We start from the raw sequence: 27,357 nt of genomic DNA, 5'->3' as shown, positions 1-27,357 counted from the left end.
TATTGAATATAAAAGATAATAAAAATAACAGTTTAAAACATTTTCTGTGTAATATAATGCTGCAAATGAAAGGTGGTTACCTGTCCATTTTTTCTGGTGGTAAAGGAATGACCGTTTCTTTTAGGAGTACACAATCAGCTTCATATCTATTCATCCCAAACTGAACACGAAGCCACTGGCTGATGACCTAAAATATAAGTCATCAAACATATAAACAAATAAATCCCGGCAAAAAGTGTTATCTTGTTTATTTTGCTCCGTGAATTTGTCTCCGTGAATAGTTGGGGCTATTCCCCACTACTCATTTAGCCTTCGGCGAATAATTGTTAAATAGTTTTAAAAAATGCATCACTGGTGATTTGTGCTTACCTTCCATGGTCCATCCTTGGTAAATGCTGAAAAAGTCTTGACAAACTCATTACATGTTAATTGTAAGATGTGAAGGTGTCAAGAAGCCTTCAACTTTGGCCTGGCTCAACTGGGACAATTGCAGGGTCAATTGAGGGGCAGGGGGCTGATTTGTAGGAGTGGCCAATTGTATCAGTGGCCACATCAACACAGACGACAAAACAACTGTAAACTGTCATACAATTGTTAATCAACTATTAATATATAATCCATCACTGTATTACTAATTATAATAAACGCGCCTATCGTGGCCTATATATATCTAACCAATATATTATTTTATGTAGGCCTATGTTTTTATTATATTGACGCACGTATATTTATTCTGTTCAATGAGATGTTAACTGATAACATAGGCTTTTGGTTGTGGTAGCAGCCATGGTGACAATGGCTGACTGCCACAGGTCGCTCATTCAGCCATACCTCTGGTTGGTTGCGACCTATTTGCCGCCAAAAGGGTCTCGACCTTGTCGGTCAGCCTGCCAGAGTCAGCAGCCAGCGGCGGCCAGCGGCGGCCAGCGGCCGGCCTGTCGTCGCAGCCAGCCGATACCAGCCAGGCATCGCAGCCCGTCATTACGTCGTATAATTATCATACCATCGTACTAAATCATACAAAAATGTTAAAATGAAAGAGGCCGATTGCGTCAATAAGTTTGACTAAAAGAGCAAAAATATCCCTGACCGTGGAGAGAATCGAACACCAGCCTTCTTGATTACTAACCTAGCGTCTAATATCACTGTATAACGAATAACTTTGTGCAAAGTATACCTTATTAGCCTTAATGACATTTAACAAAACAAATAGGCTATATATTATATATATAAAATACATTATTTTAATATGCCCCAAATTACAACTAATATATTTTATTGATACTGATAGACCAACGATTTCATAATTTTAAACTGTACTTCAATAGAAAAATATAAATATAATATTTCCAATAAAGAGCTGTAGGAAGTTTTCGCCAGAGAGCATGGCTTTCTGGTACTTGAACTGTCGCAAAAAACCCGTTTATAACATGCAAATTAACTGATTAAGGACCGCCCATAGACTTTGAACGACCAAGCCAGCCAGCGACCACAGCGACTGAAAGCAGCCAGACGACTGACCAACACAGCGACCAATGCGACCTACGTCGCGACCAATGGGACCTACGTCGCGACGCACGTAGGTCGGTAGGTCGGTAGGTATTTATGGGATTGGGACAGCACTTCACGAGAGCACATGTTACCTTGACAACGTTTAATGACAAAGATGTTGCTGACACATGCCGGTTTGGGAATTCTCATTTTGACGTTTTTTTGGTTTTTTTGTAAATGCAATGAAAACAATCGGCTACAGCAATTTATTGATATTGGAAAATATATTTTTTACTTTTGAATACTTCAGTATAAAGGATGTATTGAATAATTAAGGTGATTATTGGCCTACATATACTAATCATAAGTCAGTATGGGCTACATTTGGCTGAATTATAAGTAGTAAAATGAAGAGCCGTTTGGGAACCAAAAGAGCAGGCTCTTGTTGGTGAGCTGATCCAAATGATCCGGCTCACTAAAAAAAGGCAGAAATTCCTATCTGGTCGCGCAGGGTGGCGAAGTCACGCCTTTTCCGGTAGAGCCAGAAGCCAGTCTGTATATGCCCCGGATTACGCAAATGTTGTTTGTGGATTTAAATGATAATTTTTTATGTCAAGAGTTTGACCGTTTATTGTGCAATTGTTCAGTTAAAGGCTGTAGAGAAAACACAATGAGAAAGACTACATGTCTCGTATGTGCCGTCACGCTCCCTGCGACTGGCGTGGACAAGACCGACAATCTCCCTATCGGCATAACTGAAACTTTCCACATATCCCAATTTATAATGGTTTTCACCTCTTTTGATGCTTTTATCCTCCCCTTGGAAAAAACCTAACATTATCAAACTTCTTCACGAAAATGTTTGGTTTATTTGCATGAAAAATTATCATTTGTTCATCATCATTGGTTCTCACAGTGCGGCCGGCGGGCCAATGGCGGCCCGCAGAAACATTCCTGGCGGTCCGAAATGAAAAAAAAAAAAATATATATATATATTTTATTATTATATCAATATTAATTTAAACAAAAATAAATAAATATAAAGAGAAAAGTCGAATCTCTCTAGCTTTCAATTAAATCCTTTTACATTTGTCAATTTTAATCCGACTGTTCATTACTTTGAAAGGATGAACCTCAGTTTCGTGATTTAGACCTCACTTGACCTCACTCCCAGAGGTCCACGGTGCAATGTTTTTTTTCACCGCTGGGATGCTGAGGCGTTTCCTTTTGGCGGCCCTCAGTCAAAATTTGGGTTCCTAAATTTGCCCTCAGCTATCAAAACTTTGAGAACCCCTGATTTAAATCCACAAACAACATATGAGTAATCCGGGGCATATAAAGACTGGGACCAGAAAATAATTTAAAAATAAAAATAATAAAAATAATTACTTTCTCTCCATTGAAACCCATTCACATTTTTCGGTCTCATCGGGCCCATGGGCTCTACCGGAAGGGGCGTGACTTTGCCACAGACGGTAGCATCGTCTTGTTGTTTACCTTCCTAATTTCCGGATTTCCCTATGGTCTCCGCGGTAAACGTCACAACACTTTGAACTGTGGGTAATTCCCTAAGGAGAAGTCTGCACTGATGCAGACTCACGGAAAGGTCTCGGTTAGTGTGGACTCAAACCCTCACGCCCTTTGGAATTCGACATTGGGACAGCCCTAAAGCCTTAAAGGGGACATATCATACCACCAGGTGTGAGTGTGATTAGCCATTACAAGCAGGTTTGAAAATGTGCTGCATTGTGACATCACAGGTGGGCGTGTCCACCTAGATGTGTGCTGGATAGTGAGTCTACCGGCCTACCCAGTGGACTTTAGCAAACGTTGCTCATCTATCCGTCACACATCTAGGTGGACACACCCACCTGTGATGTCACAATGCTGCACATTTTGAAAACGGCTTGTAATGGCTAATCACACTCACACCTGGTGGTATGATACGTCCCCTTTAATAATTTCACGAGAACGCGCAATAAAATCCGTGAGTCCGGACATTGGGATTGGGCCGTGGACTCTGCTGGTTTCACACCGCCGCGCGGCAACTCGCCGCCTCCATTCATTTCAATGAGTGAAGAGTGGCAGAGGGGAGGCGGTTACAAAAGAGCCTGTAAACCAGGAAGCGGTTGCCGCCCACATGAACGCGCACAGATTATGTCCTACCGCTCAGCTTTCCCCGTGTTGAAACTTTCGGCGGCAGCAGCAGCAGCTGCTTTTGAAAACGTCAAACAGTTGTTATTACATGACATTTTCTCGAAGCAGTTGACATTCTATTTCTAAGTTTGGCTTTATACATGGCAATTGGAGTAATTTAAATATAAGGATTTTGTACAAAGAAAATAACCGCAGCCATATGAATATCAACAGGACTAAGTGGGCAATCACGTTTATTTATTCCTCAGTATTACATTTTTATAGTTTTTTTTGCATAGGTTTAAATGAAACCATACAAACCAAATGGTTAAACTAACAAGTCATAACAGTTAATGTAAGTTAACCAAGATTACATTTTTTTTTTTAATAAAAGTTCAAGTTAAAAGCTGGAATGTTGACTGAGGCCTGTTCCTCCTCACAGGTACTTAAGGCTTTTATTTAAATTAGTTCCGTATTGTCCGTATTCCCTGCTTATTATTAGTAGAAGTGGTTCACAATGTGTTGCTGATACTTTATTAAATTATAGGTCACCCTGATGTTACCAAAGATCCTCATACATTGATTTAGCATAAAGGTAAAAAATCAGCACTTGAAAACGTTGCCTGGACAAATACTATTTGACTGACAGTCAAGAGAATATAGTGATGTCCTCCACAGATGAGCAGCGGCAGCAGAAAGTTCACTTCATGTTAGGAGAGAAAGAACAAACCAAGACCCTTCCACAGATTCTTACGCTATGAAATAATGCATACGGTCGCTGCTGGCTTTAGTGCAGAGCTATGAAGGACCCCTCCATCTGCTCCACTAGTCCTGGGGCACCTGCATCAAAGCCCAGGAGTCTCGCTCTCTGCTCCACTACTCCAGCAGCCTCTCCCTTTACTAGTCCAGAGGCCCCTGGAAGATGAGCCTGACGTAGCCGCCGCGCTCGGCCAGCAGCGGCAGGGCGCAGAAGGGGCAGGCGGTGTGGAAGGTGTGGGTGCCGTGGGGCAGCGGGATCTGGCTCCAGTAGGCCGCCGTCTTCTCCGAGCACACGTGTCCGCAGGGCGAGAAGGCGTGCGTGGGGGCCGCCGCGTCCACGTAGAAGCCCGCCTCGCAACCAAGCCACAGCGGCACGTAGCTGCCTCGCGCCCGGCACATGGGGCACTCCCACTCCTCTTTGGCCCCGCCGCTGGCCGCCTCGGGGCCACCGCCCCCGGGGCCCGCCCAGCCGTGGTAGCCGTGCACGTGGCCGCAGCGCAGGTAGGCCCAGGGCCGCTTGTCGTCCAGCACCTCGCTGCGCCGCAGGCTGGGGAAGGCCAGCGTGTTGAAGCCCACGGGGCACTGGGGCCGGCCCGCATTCAGCTCCTGCCGCAGCGCTTCCAGGTGCTTTACGGTGGGAGTGCCGGCCAGGCCCTCGGCCGTGCGCCATAGGAGGGTGGCGCCGCACAGGTCGATGAGAGAGCCGTCCACCAGCTCCTGGGACTCCGCCTCCACCTGGACGGGGGAGAGGAGGGCGCAGGGGGGCACTAAGATGAGAGGAGTTCCCTTCAACACTGTATGGAATACACGGAACATGTGTGTTGCTTTATTAAATGTCTTTATAAACATGCAGGGTGTTGCCACAGCTCCCACCCTCGCTTATTTTTCTTTTTTATATTTATTAATTAGCATCATTAATTGATTGTATTCTTTCTTGTTATAATTCTCCGGAGGGCAGAGGATTGCTGCCGGAGACCCTCTGACCCACCATCTTGCCCCGGTGCTGGGCAGACCGGGTCTCCCTCAGGGTGAAGACACTGCCGCAGACAGAGATCTCTCTCCACAGGCCCGGACCAGAGTCCTGGGTGAAGCCATGGTGCGGGTGCATCACCAGCACGCCATTGGTGGTGAGTCCGTCCATCTGGCCATCCGGCGTCCTCCACTTGGCCGCCTTCTCCTGCAGACAACGCCACAGAGAGAGGGCTCATTAAAGGGGAGGTGGCTCGTCCACTCAGTGGACGGTACTCTAAACGTGTGAGGATTACAGGAGACCGTTCAGAGCCAGGACTCTCTCAAAATATGTCTAAAAATATATTTTAACTTCTGGTCCTCCACCAACGAGACCCTAAGAAGAGGTTCTCTGCTCCTTGTCCTTTAACCCCTCTGCTCCACCAACGAGACCCCCCCATAAGAAGATGTTCTTGGCTCCTTGTCCTTTCACCCCTCTGCTCCAGCACTGAGACCCACCCCTAAGAAGATGTTCTTGGAGGAGTCAAAGCCGGCTGCGTAGATGCGGGCGGTGTACGGGGGATTCCTCTGGCAGATGATGCGGCAGGCGAAGCGGGAGATGGTGCTCTGGATGGACAGCCGGCTTGCCGGCCCCTGGGAGCCACCGGGAACCGTGTCCGTCACCACCAGGTCGATGGGGCCCTCCGTGGAACGGCCCACCTGAGGTCACAGCCATGTACAATATATCAAATACATGTCTGTTCCTGTCCCCCAGTGGGGATACATGGTACCTCACCGGGCCTCATATGAACAGAATCTGCTTAACAGTCACTAGATGTTCAGCTTCGGCTCATAAGCTGCAGGTGGATAATTTGTATCAGGGGAACATATAAGTGAAAATAATTGTATACAGTCTGGCAATTGTCACTCATAGAGCAAAATATGTTGGTAATTATGACAGTTATTATAACATTGGCATAAGGTCCAGTGAAGTACTGGTAGTGGTTCTGGTACCAGTAATGGTACCTGACCCTGGGCCACTCAGTGGATCTACATGGTAGTCTGCTGCCTACCACTACGACACAGGTTTGAGTCCCACTAGTGGGCCAATGCTACCTGTCATCAACCCCCTTCTTCAGCCAACTGAGCCGTCCTTAAAGGCCCATAATGCGATATCAAGCCACTGAGCCGTCCTTACAGGCACCGATGAGCCCATAAAGCGATATCAATCCACTGACCTGTCATTAAATGCACCAATGAGCCCATAAAGCAATACCAATCCACTGACCTGTCCTTAAAGGCACCAATGAGCCTGTAAACCAACAATGGTTTATGGGCTCACATCATTCCACTGGTAAAAGTAAACAGCGGCGGGACAGATACCTGGAACATGTCTGTGCTGCCGTCGTGGGTGTACTCTACCACCACCGTCTGCGCTCTGGAGAGGGTGTAGGAGATGCTGTGCTGATCCTTGTTGCTGATGGCCTAGGGACACAAAGACAGTTGTTTAACTCCGTTGTTACATAAATATGTTCTTTATACCAATAATAACCACAAAGAAGAATATGGATGTTCCCACGATCTGAATCTGGGTCATTACATTGTCACATGTGAGAATTTACAATAATTATTATCAGGGCATGCCAATCATTTTACATATCTGACAAAAAAACACGGTTAAGAAATGTGGTACTTGATTGATGACCTGCGTCCCCAACACAGAAACGGTACAATCTTGTGGTATAATAAGGCAACATATGTTTTCTTCATATATGTACAGGGTGCGATTTGTGAAAAAACCAGAGGGGGGGATAATTTTGAGAAACATTTTAAAATGTTTCAAAATGAAGACGGACCCTGTGTATTTTGGTTGTTAATTATTACGATGTAATGGTGAAAATACTTTGGGTGGGGGGGATATTTTTTATCCCCCCCATCCCCTAATTCAGCAGAGGGTAGGAAGTGTAAACCAGAGGGGGGGATAATCCCCACCATCCCCACCGGCAAATCGCACCCTGTATATGTATACTGCATTGCGTCAACAAGACATGATACGTTTGAATCTATATTCATTTATTCTTTGCTAGTCGTATAAAATAAACTGATTGGAAATCAAGACGATTTTTCCAGGATAGTAAGTCCAACGTTCCCCTCTTTGACGGGACAGTTTCCGAGTGACCACAACATGTGGTCTAGCTAGCCCCACCTTGGCAGCCTGGGGCGTGCAGGAGGCATGCACCACGCTGGGCTTCACCCCGTTGGCCTTGGCCCTGCGGCACAGGGCGAAGCGGCTTCTTCGTCTCCCCTTCTCCCCCGTGGGAGAGAGGGAGCCATTGTACCTACAGAGAGAGACAGAGACGGGAGAGAGGAGAGAGAGAGAATCAAAGAAAAAGTTAACATGTATAAATCTTACTTGCTTGGCTGACTACTGACTCTTATTTACAACTTACATTAGATGTAACAAACATAACATTCCCCTTTATATGGTTGCAGTAAATTCCACTTCTGCAAGTAATGTATCAGCTTTTTGTCAGCCTGGTCAGAAGACTTAAAGGGATACTTCACCGGTGGAGATATGAAGGTTATATTAAGTAAATAATTCTATGTATTATAAATGTGCAATTTTTTTTTTTTTTAAATCGGTTCATCCTAGCCTGAGAAAAGGCAGAAAGTGTCTCTCTGGCTCAAAAGTAAGAAATCCTCCAACTATGACAGTGCACTACGACAGACCTCATCTCAATCTACATTGAGGTGAGGTCTGGGAACCATACGTTAATTTTCTCGTATTTGAGGCGTGGTTTACGATTGCCCGGAGCCGTTTATTGAAATAAGTGTTTATCTTATACAGTAGGCCTACTTTTGTATCACAGCACTTGGGTGAGTAAACAAATCACGACAACCAACATGAATTTGAAGTTTTATTCATAAAAATATATGAACTATTTCCAAAAATAAAACGTGTAGGGTGCGTTTGCTAGAGTCAAAATAGTCACAGCTCATCTTGAGCATCTACTGTCTCCTGGTAGCCACGGTGCTGCCCATCTTGGGCTGGGTAATTAGCTCTGATGGCCTGGACAACACAGGAAGCCGATACTGTCTAAGAAAGAAAGAGAACAACATTAGCAAAGCAAGATAAATTATGCCTTGACTAGCCTATACAGCATTACACAGACTTCAAGCTAACTAACGTAGCCTATGCTCTGCCAATAAGATCGGCTACTTTCGGATAACTACATTGTCACGTTCCCCTGGACTCAAAACTGTTGTAGCCAATGTGTTAGTAAAAAAAACAAACACTTACTCTATGCTCAGACGTCTGCTTCTCCCGGCGGGCTTTGGCTGGCGTTTCCAGTTCACTTTCTGGGTCCGGAAATGTATCCAATACCCAACTGTTCAGATGAGGCGTAAAGCCTGGGTGAGAGTTTAGACACATGGTCCCGTCCTCGCCAGATTCAGCCATTTATTCTAGAAGAAACTGGCATTGCTGAAATTCGCTGCGGCACAGGGACTCTGTGAACAGAGCAAACCGGCGCGCTCAGGCTCCTCGTCCTCAGCAACAGGCAAGGCAAGGCTTGTTCAGCTGCAGCCGCAGCAGCCTCCTCCTCTATTTGTGTCAATTCTTTCTGGCTGTATTCTGGCTCGTACTAATAGCCCTGAACGTCCGTGTTTCACATTGCAAATTTGTTCTCCAGCTAAGTGGTGAAGAAATATGGAAGTAAATATGTGCCATCGGATTTGAAAATAAAAAGCCATTGAATTCTAATTCTTAGCTTTATTTTTCAATGTTAAAAAATTCAAAATCAAATATTCAACGTTAAAAAATTCAACGTAAATATTTTCAATGTCCCCAAATTCAACATGCCAAATTCAGCTGAAAAATTCAACGTCTGAAAATTCAGTGTTAACTTCCGGGGACCCAAGGAAGAGCAATCAATCCTAGATGCTAGATCGTGGTCAGGCAAGGAGAGCAGGAATAAGAGCGTCACTTGCTGGTTCTTTCTTTCTTGATACAAACGTTAATTCTAAACAGCATTTTACACAGTAGCCTATAATAGGAAGTGCTCAAAGGTAAATCAACGTCATTAGCCACTGACTGTAGCTTTTTATGGGGAGAGAAGCCACCGAACAGTGGGACCGTATGGGGCGCTGTTGCACATTTTCTGCAACATGCACGAGTTTGACGCGTAGAAAGGCATGAAGTCGTTCACGTGCGGAAACATGCCCAAGCGTTTGTATCGTCATCGATCACTCAGATTGGGGGTATTCTTTGTGTGACACCGGATGCACGTTAAGTGGCTGGAGCAAAACGGTTGATATGCCTCTGTGGTGGCATAACAAGAGTGCAACGAGTGCGCAGAGCCAACATTATTCCGCACCGAGTGACATGATACAGATATGAGGATGACAAATTAAAAGCAGGTTGCTGTCGGGCGCCTATTCCCGAGGCACTCTCGTTTCACAGTCGGCAGTGGGCTTCAGCATCACATCGCAGATCGCCACAGCATCACACCAATCGTATGCAAGTGACCTCGGCGGATTGCCCCAAATTGGTGCCCTAATAAATTGGGCTCCTTGACCCACATTACTCTTACGTTGCATGTAAATCCAGCCAAGTCACTGCAATCACACACACACTTCACATACAGGCATTAGTTCATCGTTTACTTCATACTGCAGTAAAAATAACAAAAAACGGTGTGTCTTATAACAAAAACACTACTAACTAAAACGTAAGATCCCGCCCCCCCCCCCCCCCCCCCCCCCCCCCACCTTGTTATTAAATGTGCTTAATAAATACATTTGATTCGATTTGATTAGCATTTTGCAGACCGATACAATGGAAAGGGCGTTTAGTAAGGTCCACCTCCGTTGCTTCTCTCCCCATAAAAAGCTAGTCAGTGTTTAATGATGTTGATTTTCCTTTGAGCATTTCCTATTATAGGCTACTGTGTAAAATGCTGTTCAGAATTAACGTTTGTATCAAAAAAGAAGAATCGAGTGACGCTGGTTCAGATTACACGATTTCAGCCTGATTTTGCCCCGATTCGTTCGTCGCAGACAAATTTGCGAGTCGTACACGATTTTGAAAGGTCGGCGACGAGACGAGGTCTTGTAATGTGACATGCTTGCGATCTGCGATGTTTTCGTCTGCGACGTTCGAAAACCCCACGACAAAAAGTTGGGCATGTCAGGATTTTTTGGGGAATCGCATGACGTATCCATTGTTAACACGAGGGAACCCCGCCCCCAGTTGTCTGAGGTAGCCCCACGAACAGCTGGAGCTCACGCGCAGTGTTTACTAACTGACTTCACTGCACTACGCTGAGTACACAGTAACTACTACAAAAATGAATACGATCAATAGCAAGAAGAAGAATGCTAATAAAGAAAATTAGAACAGGAACAACATAATGGAGACAACTTTGGTTGAAATGTGGCAGCAACGTGTCCACGAAGGAGTTCCACGATAGGGTGAAGGGATACAGCCTGGCGAGAAATAGCCAACGCCCTTGACCTACCCGGTAAATTTGGAGCCAACAGCTGTTGACGTGCTAATAGCTATCATAAACTATCATAAACCTCAAACCGCCAGCATAATGCCTAGTGCTAGGTACTCGGGATCCATTGTTGACGGTCTGTTGCGCTCATGTCAAGCGCAACGCAACTACTGTGAGGAGTTGCTGCATTGAGCAGATATAAAAACTACTGAAACCTTTATGACAAAAATGTAAAAAACATTTATGTCAGTTCTAAACCGTAGATTTTCTAAATATCTTGCAAACGTGAATGATACAAAGTAGAGAGCATCGCACCCTCGAACCTTGTAGTGTGGCCAGTCTTCTGACGAGACAAGGCCCGATTTCCTGGCTCTGTGATCGTATAGTGTGACGTGTTAAATCGTGGAGGAATATCTGAGAATCGTGTAGTCTGTACCAGTCATTATTCCCGCTCTCCTTGCTTTACCGCGATCTAGCATCTAGGATTCTTCCTAGGGTCCCCGGTTGTTAACACTGAATTTTCCGACATTGAATTTTGCAGCTTAATTTGGCATGTTGAATTTGGGGACGTTGAAAATATTAACGTTGAAATTTTTAATGTTGAATGTTTGATTTTGAATTTTTAACATCTAAACCCTCCCTAGACCCCCGTCTCTCATAGCCAGTTCCCTCCCACTCGAACACGAACCCATAATGTAGTCACTACAACGCGATATTTATTGCATAAGATTTGCTGGTGCAGTGGCAAGGTCTTTTGTGTTTTTTGCACTCAAGTGGTCGGCTGTTTTAACTTGCAATTGATAGTCGGTGGAGTCAGTCTCTTGTTGACACAAAGTGACTTTTGGTCATTCTTGCTTTGCTTGAATTCTGCAATAATTGTGAGGGGGGGGGAGTGCATGAGTTTTGGTCAGAAAACGTTTTCTTCATAAAACGTGCCAGACAGATTTTGTATACATTTTATTCCTTAGTAATTAGCTACATGGGTATGCCGTCTTTCAGAACCTTTCATTACCGGCACTAAAGAGAGAAAAAATGAGTGCATCCTCATTGTATCCAGCACTTCTGCCATGGTTCCAGAAAATGGAAAACAAAATCAACCGCGCAGGTCGCTTGTTATACTTGTCATCGGCGGAGCACTGTCAATCACGCACAGCCCGGTCAACGGCACATGTGATTGGAATGTACGTCAGCAGAGAGCAACCAATAGGTTTAGAGCCAAATGGTCCCGCCCCCAGGAACGTTTTTTTTTTTCCTTTTTGCAGATTAACGATTTCAGACCTTTGACTGTCAGGAGTTTCAAAACGAATGCGCGATAGAACACTGCCAATAATCACGTGACTCAAAGCTTACGCCTGTGTGGTCAAATCTCTGAAAAGTCAGTGCTGAAAAGTCAGTTCTGAAAAAATACATTGCAATGGTGTAAATTTACACCTTTACAAGTTTTTAAAAATAAATATTCAACCTTTCAAAACTCATTTCTCAATGTATGAACACCTGTTTGCAGAATCCCACTTACAAGGTTTCAAAACCGGGAAACAATGAAATACACTAGAACAGTGCCAGATTTGAAACTCTGAAAATGCGCTGGTGACATTTTTTAAACTTTGAAAATGTGTTGGTGAAAATGATGAAGAAGATAAAATAGAACACAAAATCATGTTTGCAGATGTTTTAATTTTTTTTTCAGGCTATAATCTATTTTTTCAGTGTTGCTAAACCTTCTCACGAGAGCCAGCCAATCGTATGCTGTTCTAGGACTGAGTCTAGGACGCTCTCGTTGAATTTTAGTCAATGAGAGACAGAAATCACCCGGTTTCTTGGGGAAAAAACAAATGGGCTTAGTGAGCGAGCTATCTATTATTCACATTGGCCATCTGTTGCATGGAAGTATTTAAAGGATACATTGTACATAATTATAGCCTTTATATCACATTTTTCACAACCTACCAGCTCTCGTTGTGAAGACTAGTCACGCGCCATTCGTTTCAATGGGAATCGCGACGGTATACTTTTAACATAAAGTGTACATATTTATCATTTGAAATTCGTCCCAGCCTTTATAACAGATACTATATGGTCTATAGTGTAGCGACCCTGGGACAATTATAGAGTTTGTGTGTTATGTGTTGCATTGTATTTCGTTGTCCGTTATGCCAGTTGTTCTATGTGCACGCATTGGAATGTTCTTCTTGTCAATCAGTGTCGGGGGCGAATCAGCTGGGGGATATGGGGTCAGAACAGTCTCATTAATAATGAATGCACAGAGAAGGATTCACAAATGTATTTTGTGATTTATATATAAATTACTCTCTTCTCACAAATACATTGCAATGCACACACACATGGATATCGGTATGTATAAATGTAAAATAAATCCATAAACAAAAATAAGTTTCACAAACACATTTCTGATCCACACACAAATGTGTCTTGTTTTAAATAAATGTAATATAAATCCATAAATATATTAATTAAAAAATATTTGCAATTTTCATCAAAATGTATTTGGATGTTGTTACATTTATATACAAACTGTTAAACTTGAATTTACAAGCTGCTTTTCATTTGTGAACTTGTCATTTGTGTGTGAACAAGGTCTGTATTTATATGTGGATTTTTGAGACGCTCCTGACGTGGCTGGATTCACAAATGCATTTTTTTCAACAAGGAACTATCTGTAGCCAATCAGATGCCTCCCTCGTTTCGGCTAATCACATGACTTCAGTGACTGGGTTTTTAGATTGTCGGTGCCATTTACTACTTTAACGGCACCGACAATCCAAAACCCAGTCGAAACTAGATGGAAAAAGTATGTAGTTAAAAACTTGACGCAGCTTTTACTTCTTCGCCACCTAGAGATTGTTATGTACGATCATTCAAAAACCCCGTTATTTCCCATAGACATTTGACCGAGGGAACCGGGAGGCTCGGAGGCTGGACTTATTCTTCAGAGGTCGGGACTGCAGTCATGTGATTGGCTGAAAACGAGGGAGGCATCTGATTGGCTACAGAGAGTTCCTTGTTGAAAGAAATGCATTTGTTAATCCAGTCACGTCAGGAGAGTCTCAAAAATCCACATATAAATACAGAACAGTCACACACAAATGCAAACAAGTTCACAAATGAAAAGCGTCTTGTTAATTCAAGGTTAACAGTTTGTATATAAATGTAACAACATCCAAATACATTTTTTATGAAAATTGCAAAAAACAAAATGTATTAATATATTTAAGGATTTATATTACATTTATTTAAAACAAGTCACATTTGTGTGTGGATCAGAAATGTGTTTGTGAAACTTATTTTTGTTTACGGATTTATTTTACATTTACACATACCGATATCCATTTGTGTATGCACTGAAATGTATTTGAGAAGAGAGTAATTTATATATAAATCACAAAATACATTTGTGAATCCTTCTCTGTGCATTCATTATTCAGTCGCTCCAGAAAAACGTGATTATGCAATTGCATAATTCAACGCATAATCAGCCAAAGTCTGCATATTCATGCAGGGGCCGCATTTTTTCAAATATGCCGCACTTTCACTGCATAAATTGCAGATCTCCGCGCAAAATATGCGGGGCTTGTATGATTTCATATCCCCGCATTTTCTTTCGAAAAAAAGTCACATACATCTTAGCAGAAAGTTAAAAAATGTTGTGTTTACTTCACACAAGAGCAGCCATTTCCCCCTGCTGCCATGGGAACGTTATGAAGTGACGTAATTACGCGACGTGGACGTCATCGGAAAACTGAATTTTTCGCAAGTTACCGAATTTCTTCGCAAGTTCCCCGCAATTTTTGCAAGCTCCCGCAATTTCATCACATAAAATTGCATAAATATGCCGCATATTTTATTTTTAAGAAAACGTTCCGCATAATCAAGGATATTTGGCCGCAACAATCACAAAAAAACGCCGCATTTTTCTGGAGGGACTGATTATTAATGAGACTGTTCTGACCCCATAGGGTGAGGGCCTTGGGAGAACAGGAAGGTGGGGGCTTGCACGTTGAAGGGACCGGGTTGGGGGGTTGCCCGGGTAACCGGTTGATGTTAGTGTGGATTTTTGCCGTTGGTTACGGGTTTCAGTGACCTGGTTTGTTACATTAAAGTTCCTTCAAGTACTCATGACTGGACATCGTTATGTCTCCGGCGAGGTCATTACAACAGCATATAACCGCGTTGTCTGATTACAGTTTAATTCATTTTTTACAACCTACCAGCCCTCGTTGTGAAGACTAGTCACCGCGCCATTCATTTCAATGGGAATCGCAACGGTCTATAAGTACATATTTGTAATTAGAAATTCGTACCAGCCTTTATACCACAGATACTATAGGGTCTATAGCATATAACCGCATTTTCTGATTACAGTTTAATGCATTTTTCATAATTAACCAGCTCTCGTTTTGAAGGCAGTGTTAATTTTGGCAGAAAGATTTAGTCTTGGGCTGCACAGGGTTCTGTTTATGAGAGCCTAAAACACCCGGGACCCTCACCATCATTGCTAAATAAAGTCTATTATCTTGCTGATATGTTAAACATCCAATAATCAACTACACCCCCATCCCGCTGCATTTGGTTAAAGTTGTAATGTTGACGTTTGAGAATGAGAACGAGGGAGGCGCTGAGTCTGAGAACCGTGCATTCCATGATTCAATTCACCGCTTCCCGAAACTCGACTGAACGAACGAACAAGGGAGGGGCTGAGTCTGACTGACTCAGAGAACCGTGCATGATTCGATTCACCGCTACCGGAAACTCGACTGAACAAATGAACGAACGAACGATTCACGAACGACTCTTCTTGGCGAACTGAATGACGCAAACTGAATCACGGAAACAAATCACTAAATCCAACCCTAATGCAAGCAAAGTTCTCCCGAGATGACGTCAAACGCGTCATTTGACGTCATCTCGGGAGAAAATTAGATCAGGAAAGCTGGGCCATGGGAAGCTTGGGTTCGATTTTTTTTTTTATATTACAATAGCGATTTTATAATGATACAACGCCAGTTCTGAATGGGTGAAGTATCCCTTTAAAGTCGCAGAAATCAGGAAATGGAGAGCTCTAGTTTTCAAATTCATAAGTAATGCAAAAACAATAAGGGATTTCATTGCGACCTCTAACCATTAATAAACGTCTGAATTTGATCCACAGAATGCATTTACTCAGACCTTTAACCTTAAAATGACCACTCTCTGGAGATGTTGAGGTTGCGTGGTACTATCGCCCTCTACTGGTAGATTTGTGTGTTGGTTCAACTGGTATCAGAGGTCTGGTTTGTTCAACGCCCTCTGAGGGTGGTTGAAGAGGAAGCGCTTAAATTAATGATTAATGTTTGATTTCCTAGTACAGCAACAAGGAAAAAGACCTTCTGGATGATCCAACACTGAACTACGTCTCTCACTCACACAGAACTAGGTCTCTCACTCACACCAAAGAACTAGGTCTCTCACTTGCACACAGAACTATGTCTCTCACTCACACACAGAAGTATGTCTCTCACTCACACACAGAACTAGGTCTCTCACTCACACACAGAACTAGGTCTCTCACTCACACCACAGAACTAGGTCTCTCACTCACACACAGAACTATGTCTCTCACTCACACACAGAACTATGTCTCTCACCAACACACAGAACTATGTCTCTCACTCACACACAGAACTATGTCTCTCACTCACACCACATAACTATGTCTCTTACTCACACACAGAACTAGGTCTCTCACTCACACCACAGAACTAGGTCTCTCACTCACACACCCAACAGGACTCGGTCTCACTCACACAGAGAACGAGATCTCACTCACACACAGAACTAGGTCTCTCACTCACACACCTGAAAGGACTAGGTCTCTCATTCACACACCACAGAACTTGGTCTCTCTCACACACCACAGAACTAGGTCTCTTACATCTACAGATAATGCTAGTCCCTCCCTCAGTGGTAGTGGAACATGGGATTGAGTGATGTCAAGCTCAGCCGCGACCACTCTGCTTTTACAGGCCTTCAATCCACTCAGTCAACCTTCCACTCTTCAGGAGTACTAAAGAGGTGTGGCCATTTTCTACATATTCTCGTTATTGTCCTCCACGTGGCATTGTTTGAGCTCACTCTCAGCAATGGAGGAGAGGGGCTCCCCAAGAGGGCTGTGTTCATGAGCTAAATGCAAACAATAAAGGGCAGAGAAGAAAGCGTTGGAAACCACAGCAGCCATTACTGGACAGACAGTCTAGTCTCTGGTCCTCCAGGACCGGGCTCCTGTACAGGAAGTAAACCCACAATTACTATTGCTCTCGTGGCTCCATTCGCTCTGACTCTGCATTCGGTTTCAGAGTTTCACTGACATGTGGGTGCTTAAACACTGAATTCGGTTTCACTAGAACATACTGTGCTAAATCAAGTTCAATTCTACCACGCTAAATATGCTCCTATACATTGTCGAACACCAAAAGCAAAGATATGGAAATGGGGATGATGAAAAAAAGGTTTAAAGTTCATTCTAGCATCCACCCAGTTTGGTTATATTGTAATGGGGTTTGTCAAAGAGTAATGAGTGTATTGCATATGTGGCTGTGTTGTATTTGAATGTGTGCAGATATTTATTTTGAGGACGTTCAAGGCATGGCCATATTATCAGAACTCTACACCATAAGGTCTTATAGATGTCTTATTATATAAAAGGTAGATGTCCTGTTCTGTCTGATCTTCAAAAATCTTCAAGTGGCCTTCGGAGAACTCAAAAGGGAACCAAAGGAACAACAAATAACACCAAGAGGTTATCAAACAAGATATTCATGAACGCACATATATATACTATATCCATATAAAATCGTTGTTCAGGCCAGACTGGATGCGTTACCCCATACCCCAGCAGGATGAGCTCCCCGTACGGGACGGGTCCTTTGGTGGATGCCAGGGCCGTGGAGGTGTTCTCCTGGGGGGCTGGGGAGAACATGGGGGCTGTGGGCCTGGATGGAGGGACTCGGAGAAGCAGGGCTCTCCCCCACAGCGGTCTCTTCTCCCGGACCTCCTGTGTCCTCAACCACGTCTAGCCGACATTGCGCTCGCTTGGCACCTGTCATCACCTGTTGGCGTGGTAATGGGAACATTAGCTCTTCGTATCAGCGTCATTATCCTGGTACAGGAGGTCAAAACAGCACTGAGCGGTTGAGTATAGCAGACCAAGGACTCATATTGATACTACCTGCAGTGCCCTACATAGGACACTACTTCCGGTATCACCATTTAGTAGCGGTTGGTACGTCAAATGGGTACAAAACTGCACAACTCAATGCATTATCGGTACATGACACACCGTAAAATAAGAGCAAACTGATGCACACTAATGTCCCCATTTAAATCCCATGATGCGTAGCGTTTTCATTGTCATCGGATTCGTCCAATAGAGATGGCCGGGCGCGTACAGGTTCATATGTTATTGAGCCTCAGACAGGGGGACATCGAACACGTGTCTGGTTGTTTATGCAACCGGCCCTGAATTTCCAGCACATTGGAGGCAGAATTCCCCATTTCATTCCCGAAATAGTGTACTATGTAGTGTTCACTACATCAGGTATAGAGAATTAGAGAACAAGTGAAGTGAGCCAATTAAAACACAGCCAAGCCGAATGTTTCACTGAGCAATGAAAACTGCACATACACAGTGTGATAATATGAATGACTGAAGGCTGTAATTAATTTTCATTGCTTTTTAAATCCAGTGACTTGTGTTCAGTAAAATACTTTTAAAACAGGGCTTATGGGACAATCGGACCCCACAAAACAAAGCGTTGTTTCCACTGGGCGTCTGACCACTGGAGGGGCCGGCCCCTGACCCAGCCAGAGGCCGGCCACTGGCTGGGTTAGGGGCTGGGAGGGTGAAGCTCATTAGGACAAGGTACGAGCAGAAGGGCCAACAGGGAAGGGCCAATCGGTACGAGCAGAAGGGCCAACAGAGTGGCGAGAGACACATGTCTCTCCTCTGCCAGCTGGAGCCTCCTGGCTCCCGGCCAGGTCTACCGAGGGCCCCGGCCAGCTCCACAGAGGGCCCCACGGTTCAGACAGAAGGTCGTCTGGCTCCTAGCGATGCTTTATAATTCATCAGCTTTAGTTACACGGACAACAATACACTTTGCTGTAAATAGTTAGGACAGCAGATCGTATTAGCAAGGTACTCAATAACAGAACATAGTGGCCGTCATATCTGACTTACATTTAAATGTTTTACATTTATTCCTTTTGAATTTTTTTTCCACTTTATAGGTATTTAACATAAAGACTTTTGTCTGATTATCTGAAACACTGGCTAAAACAAAACCAAACCTTCAATCACGGATCATGGTGCTATTTTATAACTGCACTTTAATGAAATGAATGTATGATGCAATGAGGATTACTTGTATTGGCCATTTTATTTGGCCATTTAACCAGAGACCTTGGTCGCAAATTGGCCTTGGCAAGAGACAGTACATGCAGCCCATTGTGTCACTATTTAAACCTGTTCATGTTTACTATTTTATTAAATACTATTTATTTACTATGTCACTCACAAATAAACAAAAATACTAAATAGCAACCAGCTGGAAGGCCTACAGACGTCCATCTATGAGAGGAAGAGAGTCATGTGGCAGGGCAGGCCACACAGACCAGCCTATACTTATGTCTCTGCACTGTGGCCTCCAGGCAACATAGAACCCTCTTCAGATGAAACACAGCTCTACAGAAGACTCCTTTTCACAGCAGCCAGACCCCTATATAAACAGGACCGTTGACCATGGCCAGAACTACTTGTCCCGATGCCCAGGGGGGCGGAGCAGAGATCAGGAAAGATAAGGGTTTGGACTCTTGGCCGTCTTCCCTATACAACAGTGTCAGAGAAGGACCTCCTTCCACCCAGCGCCCCCTCAATACTCACATACATGTGTACACACACACATTCACACATGTATATTTATTTTGCTATGAATACAGCCAGATAGCAAGGAGTGGGACCGAGACCCGTTCATGCTCTGTAACTGGATAAGAGAATCTGGTAATTGGTGGGGGGTGGGGGGTCTCATCCAAACAAACAATGGGGTGGCATGTTTGAACTGACCACTCTGCAACAAGAGGGCTTTTGTCCAACGCCTTCCTCTCGTGACATTGACTTAATCGCCCTTAGTCTGACTGTGTGTTTGTGTGTGTATGCGTGTGTGTGTGTGTCTGTTTGCGTCTTCGCCTGAGTGTGTTTATGTGTATGTTTGTATGCGTGTGTGTGTTTCTGTGTTTACATCGGTGCCTGTCTGCATGCAAGCGTCTCATGCGTACTTGTGCATGGGTTGTGTATGTGTGCATGCGTGTGTGTGCCCATGTGTGTGTGTGTGTGCGTTGGTATGTGTGTGTGCGTGGGTCTCGTGCGTGTGTGTGTGCGTTTTGGATTCGATTGCCAAAGTGCCGAAAGGGAACACCACAGTTTGGGCACTTAAGGGAAATGTTGAGAGTCCGATAGCATAGCTGTGCCTCACACGCGTCATGCTTATTCTGAACACAACCAGGGGCCCTCACACATCATCAACGTCACAGTGATAACACCTTGTTGGAACCTTGATGGGACTGGGATTATGACGTTAGAGCCTAGAGGGACGGTAAGGGAACCATGGTAGAGGCCCATGGATACTCTCTGTAGGACACTGGAGGATCACTGGTGTTGTTTTGGAGGTTTAACAGAGGAGGTTCACGGTTGAGCTCTGAGCTTCAGAGTCTGACTCTGACGTTGGCTTCCCCTCTGGACCCCAGTCTCCAGGGACCCGGACTGAGGGGCTGGTCCTCCCAGGTGGGCCGGGTACCAGCTCAAACAAAGGCCATGCTGGCAGTTTTCAAACACAATACTAACAATAGGTTGAACCTCATGAAGAGCTCCTTCTCTAGAAGTGTGCCAGTGTAGGGCACCTGTCCCTCTGACTGGGGCCCCATCAGTACCACAGATTGGGGCCCCTACAGTCCCTCTGACTGGCGCCCAACCAGTACCTCTGACTGGGGCCCCACCATTCCCTCTGACTGGGGCCCCACCAGTACCACAGACTAGGGCCCCACCAGGGCCACCAGTCCCTCTGACTGGGGCCCCACCAGCCCCACAGACTGGGGCCACTCTGAAAACGCATCGAGCTGTAGAAACGCTGTAGTACATATTCAAGGTGCTGGTTCTCCACCAAAAAAAATGGAGCTCATCTTGCCTGCGGCTATCCAGCCTGCGCGCTGTATGCAAACATTCAGTCGAGGAGGAGACAGCAGTTGTTAAACCTTTTAGATTGAGCAGAAATACTTTTTAATGTACAGTTAGTTATTAAATTTACCAAGGGGCTGTATACGTCGCCAAGCTGGTGGGGGGGGGGGGGGCGATGACGTCATCGTTTGCGTTTCAGGCGTACACACGAATCCCAAAAATGAAACCGCATAGGTCAGTTTTTATTTGAATCCACCCTGGGACCTGGTTTCAGAAAAGTGTGTTTTCGGGCACCAGATCCGCCGGTGTTACAACGAATTCTGAGACCCACCGAAAAGTGTGACCCCAGGGGGCAGGTCTTTCTTTTCTTGATACAAACGTTAATTCTAAACAGCTTTTTACACAGTAGCCTATAATAGAAAATGCTCAACGGTATATCAACTAATTAAACACTGACTGTAGCTTTTATTGGGAAAAATGCAACGGTGATGGACCTTACTAAACGCCCTATCCATTGTATGGGTCTATTAAATGCTAATCAAATCTATTTATTAAGCACATTTAATAACAAGGTGAGGGGCCGGGGGGAGATCTTATGTTTTGAAATGAAAATGTGCAACAATGCCCCATGGGATCACACTTTTCGGTGGGTCGCTGAATTTGGTGTCACACCTTGTTCGAACCACATGCGTCCGTCGTCGGATGGGGGCTTTTTGACGTATCCATGTGTTCTTCCGGGTTGTATTACAAAGGCGATTTCATTGGACAGTGTCCTTGCGTATATTTGCATAACGCAGTCTGATTGGCCAACGGATCCGTCACTGCCTGAAAAGTTGAACATTTCTAAACTATTTGACTCACGCCTTGTTCACACTACATGCGTCCGTCAACGGATGACCGAGGGCATGTCTGACGTATAGAAGACTAGTCTCTGTAGAAGCATACTGCAGCCAATCAAATTGCTTCCCACTACAAAGCCGATGTGTGGATATAAATACAAAAGATGACACAAACAACAGGTGGCTAAAAACAATCCTATCATTCAACATTTCTTTAAAAAAATATAACGGCTGGATTTTTCCTCATTCTTCCTGCTTGTTATTGCTAAATGGATCCAGGAAACGCGTGGAGTGTATTTGCATAACCGCGATCTGATTGGCCGACGGATCCGCCGCTGCCTGAAAAGGTGAACATTCCTCAACTTTTTGACGCAGGCCACGGAGCCTAATGGGCGGACGGACCCATAATGCATTTCCCAAGCGCCCCATGCAAAGTCAATGAGATCCGTTGATGGATGCTTGTAGTGTGAACAAGGCGTCAGGCCACGGAGCCGACAGAACAGACGGACCCACAATGCATTTCGCGAGCGCCCCATGCAAAGTCAATGAGATCCGTCGATGGAAGCAGTGTGAACAAGGCGTGCGGATCCGTCTGGACGGTCAGCCCAAACGCACAAGGCTAAAGGCCTTTTTATGGTCCCATGCTCCCGCAACGCAATGACCGCGAAGACTCTTCGACGCAGTCGTGAATGTTTATGGTTCTGCATCGATTTTTAGTTAGTGGACCAATCACAGCCCTTGCTGCTGCTTCGCCTCGACGGAAGGTTACGATTTTTGGGAGGCGGACTTCTGGCCTTTGCGGTGGACGCAAGAAGGGTCCGCAATGACGTAAGGGGTTCGTAACCCCCTTGCGGTCCATGAATGTGGAACCATAAAGAGCCCTTTACGATTTTTGGAAGACGCACGTCAGGTAGGGCCAAGTGGACAAGGGCAAAAATAGTCACCTTCCTTCGCGGCGACGCAGCAGCAAGGGCTGTAATTTGTCTGCTTACTAAAACCCGACGCAGAACCGTAAACGTTCACGACTGCGTCGAAGTGTCTGCGTGGTCATTGTGTTGGCCTTTGCGGCTCTTGAAAAGGCCTTTGCGGCTCTTGTTTCCAGTACCCTTATGGTGGTGTGTGTGTGGGGGGGGGGGGGGGGGGGGGTTATGCCGGATGGCGATAGCCGCAGGTGACCTTATAGCAGCCCGACACAATGTAGCCTGCTAATAAATCCAAGGAAAAAGAACGCGCACAATTAACAAAGGCGTTTGACGTCCAAGAAGGACGGCAAACGTTTGCGAAGCTTTCGCCTTTGTCCAGAAATACCTCGCCGATAATGTGTTTGTTTGTTTGTTATTATTATCCCACGGTTGAAATCGGATTTACTCTAGAGTTGTGACGTTCACGAACGAACCAAATCTATTGAACGGCTCTTTAACATGAACGATGGGAACCGAGTCGCCGTTCTTTTTTCTTTTTCGTTCTTTTCTCTTTCTTTTATCGCTGTCACGTTCACCGCATGCGCACACAAGCTCCTCCTCCTACTCCACTGAGACGAGAGCATGCAGAGTGCACTCGTGGTGGAATGTTGATATGCAAGCGGTCAGAAGCGGGAACACGCGTTTGTTTGTTTCATGTGAGTGAGTCAGCGGTGGAGGCAGAGTACTGCAACTATGAGGCAAAGAAAGCGCAGCAGCATCTCTTTCTAAAAATATTGCTTACTAAGATTTGCACTAATGTTACAAAGGACAGTTCAGGAGTCCTCTGCAGTGTTATACTTGAAAGAAACTTGTTTGTTTTTCTATTTTAATATATTTTTAATTTTTAATTCTATTTTTGTATTGAAGTTCATTGTTCATTGCCTGCTTAGTTTTTATTGTGCTACAATTAAAAAGGTGACACTTCGACACATTGTATACAAAGATCCAAAATAGTGATCTGTGTCAAAGCAGAGGGATATAGCACCACCTTGTGGAATGTTTACAATGAATGCAGATCAGACATTCAAATCTAGTCCACACATGTTAAATTAAATTATAATCAATATTCAAAATATATCAAACTCAGATATCCGATGTCTAAGTCTGAATAATTCTGATCCAAATCTTACCCTATCATTCCTCTCAGTGATTATTTCCCAGATAAAACGGGTTACCACTAGGCTAGCTTCTTAAAAATAAATTAATGAGCCAGTCTTTTGAACGGCTCTTTGAAAAGAACGGCTCCTCAAGATCCGGTTCCCTTCAAAGAGACATAAATCCCATCTCTAATTTACTCATATTTATCTATATGACGCTACAACTAACAACAGAAATGAGAGGAGAAATCGTCACAAGAAGACCTGTGCTAAACTGATTTGGCGCCTCTAGACTTTAGGGGGAAAAACGTACTTGGGCACGGTACAGATGGCCTAGTGTGAGTGCGCCCTCTCTCCAGGAGCCCTCACAAGGAGTTCGCCAGTACTCCAGAAATAATAACGACAACGGGCTCACAATATAGTAGCATTGCATTTATGGAGAGTAGGGCCTGTTTGAGTGGTTAATTAGAGAAGGGAGTCTGTGCTCTGTTCGACACATATATAGCCTATATACTACACATTTATTATATAGCGATGTAGTGTTGTAGGAGTAAAAAAGTTGTTTTTTTATCATTATTACTACAACACTACATAACTAGGCCTATATAATAAATAAATATATAATAGTACATCTTGTAGTATATATATTACCATAACGCTGCATTTCCGTTGCATTTCCGCTGCATGACAGTTGAACGAATCGTCGAATTCTTAGATAGGAACCAAAGAACGAAACAGAAGCCAGATGCTCCAGCGAGATGATGCGTACAAATCAGCTTGTGTTGCCGGAACAATAGCCCCCAGCTGGGCTGGAGCCGGCCGCCCCCGGCCGGCTCCAGCCCCCCTGGAGTCCCGCTGACAGACCGGGGGACCACCGCACTCAACGCGCACAACACCGCGCTTTTACGTACAGTAGAGAAATACAGTACATCATTGATAAAAGGGAAATACGTGTGTGTGTGTGTGTGTGTGTGTGTGTGTGTGTGTGTGTGTGTGTGTGTGTGTGTGTGTGTGTGTGTGTGTGTGTGTGTGTGTGTGTGTGTGTGTGTTTCATTGGTAACATAATACCTAGGGGCAGGTTTGCGTTTGCCGTTTGAAGCTGAATAAGTTCACAGTTTGGACAGAGCTCGGAAGTAAACATAGCCGTAAATTCAAATAGCGGAAACGATCAACGCACAAATAATATGAAGTCTCTTGATGATACAATTACACAGTGGAAAGAAAGTTAAGCAGACCTTTAAGACGAAGCCCTTGTCTTACCTATCGGCTGGCCGGGAGCATCGTGTTGCGATACCTAACACCGGGGGCTCGACTGCCTACAGACAGCCGGATACCATAGAGTTAAGGAAGCTAGAGCCACCAAACGGGTCTTTTGGTTGTGTGTCTCGGGCCAAAATGTCCAATATTCTTCCGGCCCACTGCTCGGTTGGGACTGGGATCGATCCTCTTCTTGTCCTTGCTCTGTCTTCTATACCCCTTTCTCTGACACGCACTCACACGTACACATTCAGCCACGTGACCGCGTAACCTGACACCCCCAGGCTTATGCCACCCTGGGTTGGTCATCTCTCTCATCCATATGGAGGCACTCCATTTACCCAACTCTTTAGTAAAGGTCTATACAATATCCAACCTATATTATTATAGATAGATGGATAGAGAGATAGACAGACAGACAGACAGACAGACAGACAGACAGACAGACAGACAGACAGACAGACAGACAGACAGACAGACAGGCAGACAAAGAAATAAATAGATAGACAGAAAGACAGGCAGACAGACAGACAGACAGATAGATACACAGACAGAGAGATAGATAAACAGACAGACAGAGAGACCGATAGATAGATTGATAGATAGATAGATAGATAGATAGATAGATAGATAGACAGACAGACAGACATTGGCACTATTACATATTATATTCAGCTTTTGGTATAAATTACAATAGTTACCCTCTTCAGACACATTCATGTGTTACAACTACTCATAGCTACTAGTGCTGAAATATTCAGAAGGTTGATATTGCTAAAGTTGTCCTCTGTCTTGGTACCTGAACATGAGTTTAACCAGCCTACCTCTAAACATGTGTACCTATGTGTGTATGTACTGAAGTAGACTACAGGCCTACAATACAAATAATCATTGAAAGCATGATTTTAAAGTAATACTGCTGGTCCCATTTGGTCAAAGCGAATAGACAATAGAAGAAGAAGCTCTTTAAGTGAGTGGCCATTGTAATGCATAAGGCAGCATTCTTCCCCACAGCGCTGTAACGTCCTGAGAGATGGGCCATTATTGGGTGGATTATGAATGGTGAATCAGGTTGACTCGGACAAGGAGAGCTGTTACGCTATTGGGCTTGAACTTTCACACAGCTCATAGTTATTCATGCTCAGCTCCCTGACCACTGAATACATCGCATTCAGATAAATGGCATCTTTCAGGCCCGCTTCATCTCGTTGGGTTCATATACATAAGGAATCCAACTAGAAATATAGTCAATATATAGCAGGAATCAAAAATATATTGCTGCAAGAATCTGAGGCTAAAACAGTTTTATGATTTCTTCATAATAATTGTGATCACAATAATGGGAGGTAAAATTAGTGTATGTTTATGTTTGAGTTACTGATGACCACCAGGACATCATTGTAGAATACCTCATTGTTCATAGTACAGAAATATGTAGCAATAATAGCCTACTAAAAGTATAAAGATTCAAATTATATTTATTTTATTACATCTTAGCGTACAAATTCAGAAGAATATGATTCTTATGCTTGGTTCCTAACATATCAGCAACAATACGATGACAAAGTAAGTCAAAATAAGTCAAAATGAAAGTATGTAAAATAGATCACAATAATAAATTCAAAAAGTAGGTAATAATAAGTAGAGAAACCAAAACAGTGATAAGTAATAAAGCTCACATTGAAGAAGGCCCCCAGGATCATGGTCCCACAGCCAAACTCTTTCAGCCACCTGAGGTGAAATAGGCGTTGATGTGCTTTTGTCACCCCCTGGTTGGTGTGCTCGTCCAAGGGGAGATCATTGGTGACGTGGGCCCCCAGGAACTTAGCGCTGTTTACCCTCCCTACAGCAGACCCATCAATGGTGATGGGGTCTTGTGCCTGTCTATTCCTCCTGAAGTCCACCACATCTCCTTGGACTTGTTGCTTGAGGTTGTGTTGCTGGCCGTACGGAGTCGGCGGTCCACCTCGCCCCTACAGGCCGTCTCGTCCCATCAGAGATCAGCCTGGTCACGGGCATGTCATCGGCGAACTGGATCACTATGTTGGAGCTGTGAGTGGCCAAGCAGTCGAGGGTGAACTGAGAGGAGAGGAGGGGGCTCAGGACACAGCCCTTGAGGGCTCCTGGGCTGATGGTCAAGGGGGCGGAGAT

At 44.4% G+C, this 27,357-nt stretch overlaps 1 protein-coding gene across 2 annotated transcripts; it reads right to left on the bottom strand.

Moving 5' to 3' along the window:
• Positions 1 to 3,876: 3,876 nt before the first annotated feature.
• On the bottom strand, positions 3,877 to 25,420 carry LOC307070427 (E3 ubiquitin-protein ligase pellino homolog 1-like). 2 transcript variants are annotated; one of them, XM_079728883.1, is made up of 7 exons: positions 25,210 to 25,420; positions 17,717 to 17,935; positions 7,541 to 7,673; positions 6,718 to 6,819; positions 5,854 to 6,054; positions 5,375 to 5,563; positions 3,877 to 5,121 (listed from the first exon to the last, which is right to left on the bottom strand). In XM_079728883.1, the coding sequence occupies exons 2-7, from the start codon at positions 17,803 to 17,805 to the stop codon at positions 4,528 to 4,530; spliced, it is 1,308 nt and encodes a 435-aa protein (XP_079585009.1). In that variant the 5' UTR covers positions 17,806 to 17,935; positions 25,210 to 25,420; the 3' UTR covers positions 3,877 to 4,527. The 2 variants fall into 2 exon arrangements, with proteins under 2 accessions (XP_079585009.1, XP_079585008.1); XM_079728882.1 differs by lacking the exons at positions 17,717 to 17,935; positions 25,210 to 25,420 and adding exons at positions 8,328 to 8,431; positions 8,636 to 10,043.
• Between the last annotated feature and the right edge of the window lie 1,937 nt (positions 25,421 to 27,357).

Source organism: Pollachius pollachius (assembly GCF_949987615.1).
Source record: "Pollachius pollachius genome assembly, chromosome: 2".
Taxonomy (NCBI): domain Eukaryota; kingdom Metazoa; phylum Chordata; class Actinopteri; order Gadiformes; family Gadidae; genus Pollachius; species Pollachius pollachius.
The sequence above is the reverse complement of the archived record's forward strand: the minus strand, read 5'-3'. Positions and strand labels throughout refer to the sequence as shown.

What these genes read in the sequence shown, in the direction of transcription:
- LOC307070427 (XM_079728882.1), bottom strand. Translation starts at nt 8,794, where the DNA reads ATGGCTGAATCTGGCGAGGACGGGACCATGTGTCTAAACTCTCACCCA. An exon ending in GCACGCCCCAGGCTGCCAAG is followed by an intron (nt 6,820 to 7,540) that starts GTGGGGCTAGCT and finishes TTGTGTCCCTAG; the next exon opens with GCCATCAGCAACAAGGATCA. An exon ending in GCAGCACAGACATGTTCCAG is followed by an intron (nt 6,055 to 6,717) that starts GTATCTGTCCCG and finishes CTGTGACCTCAG; the next exon opens with GTGGGCCGTTCCACGGAGGG.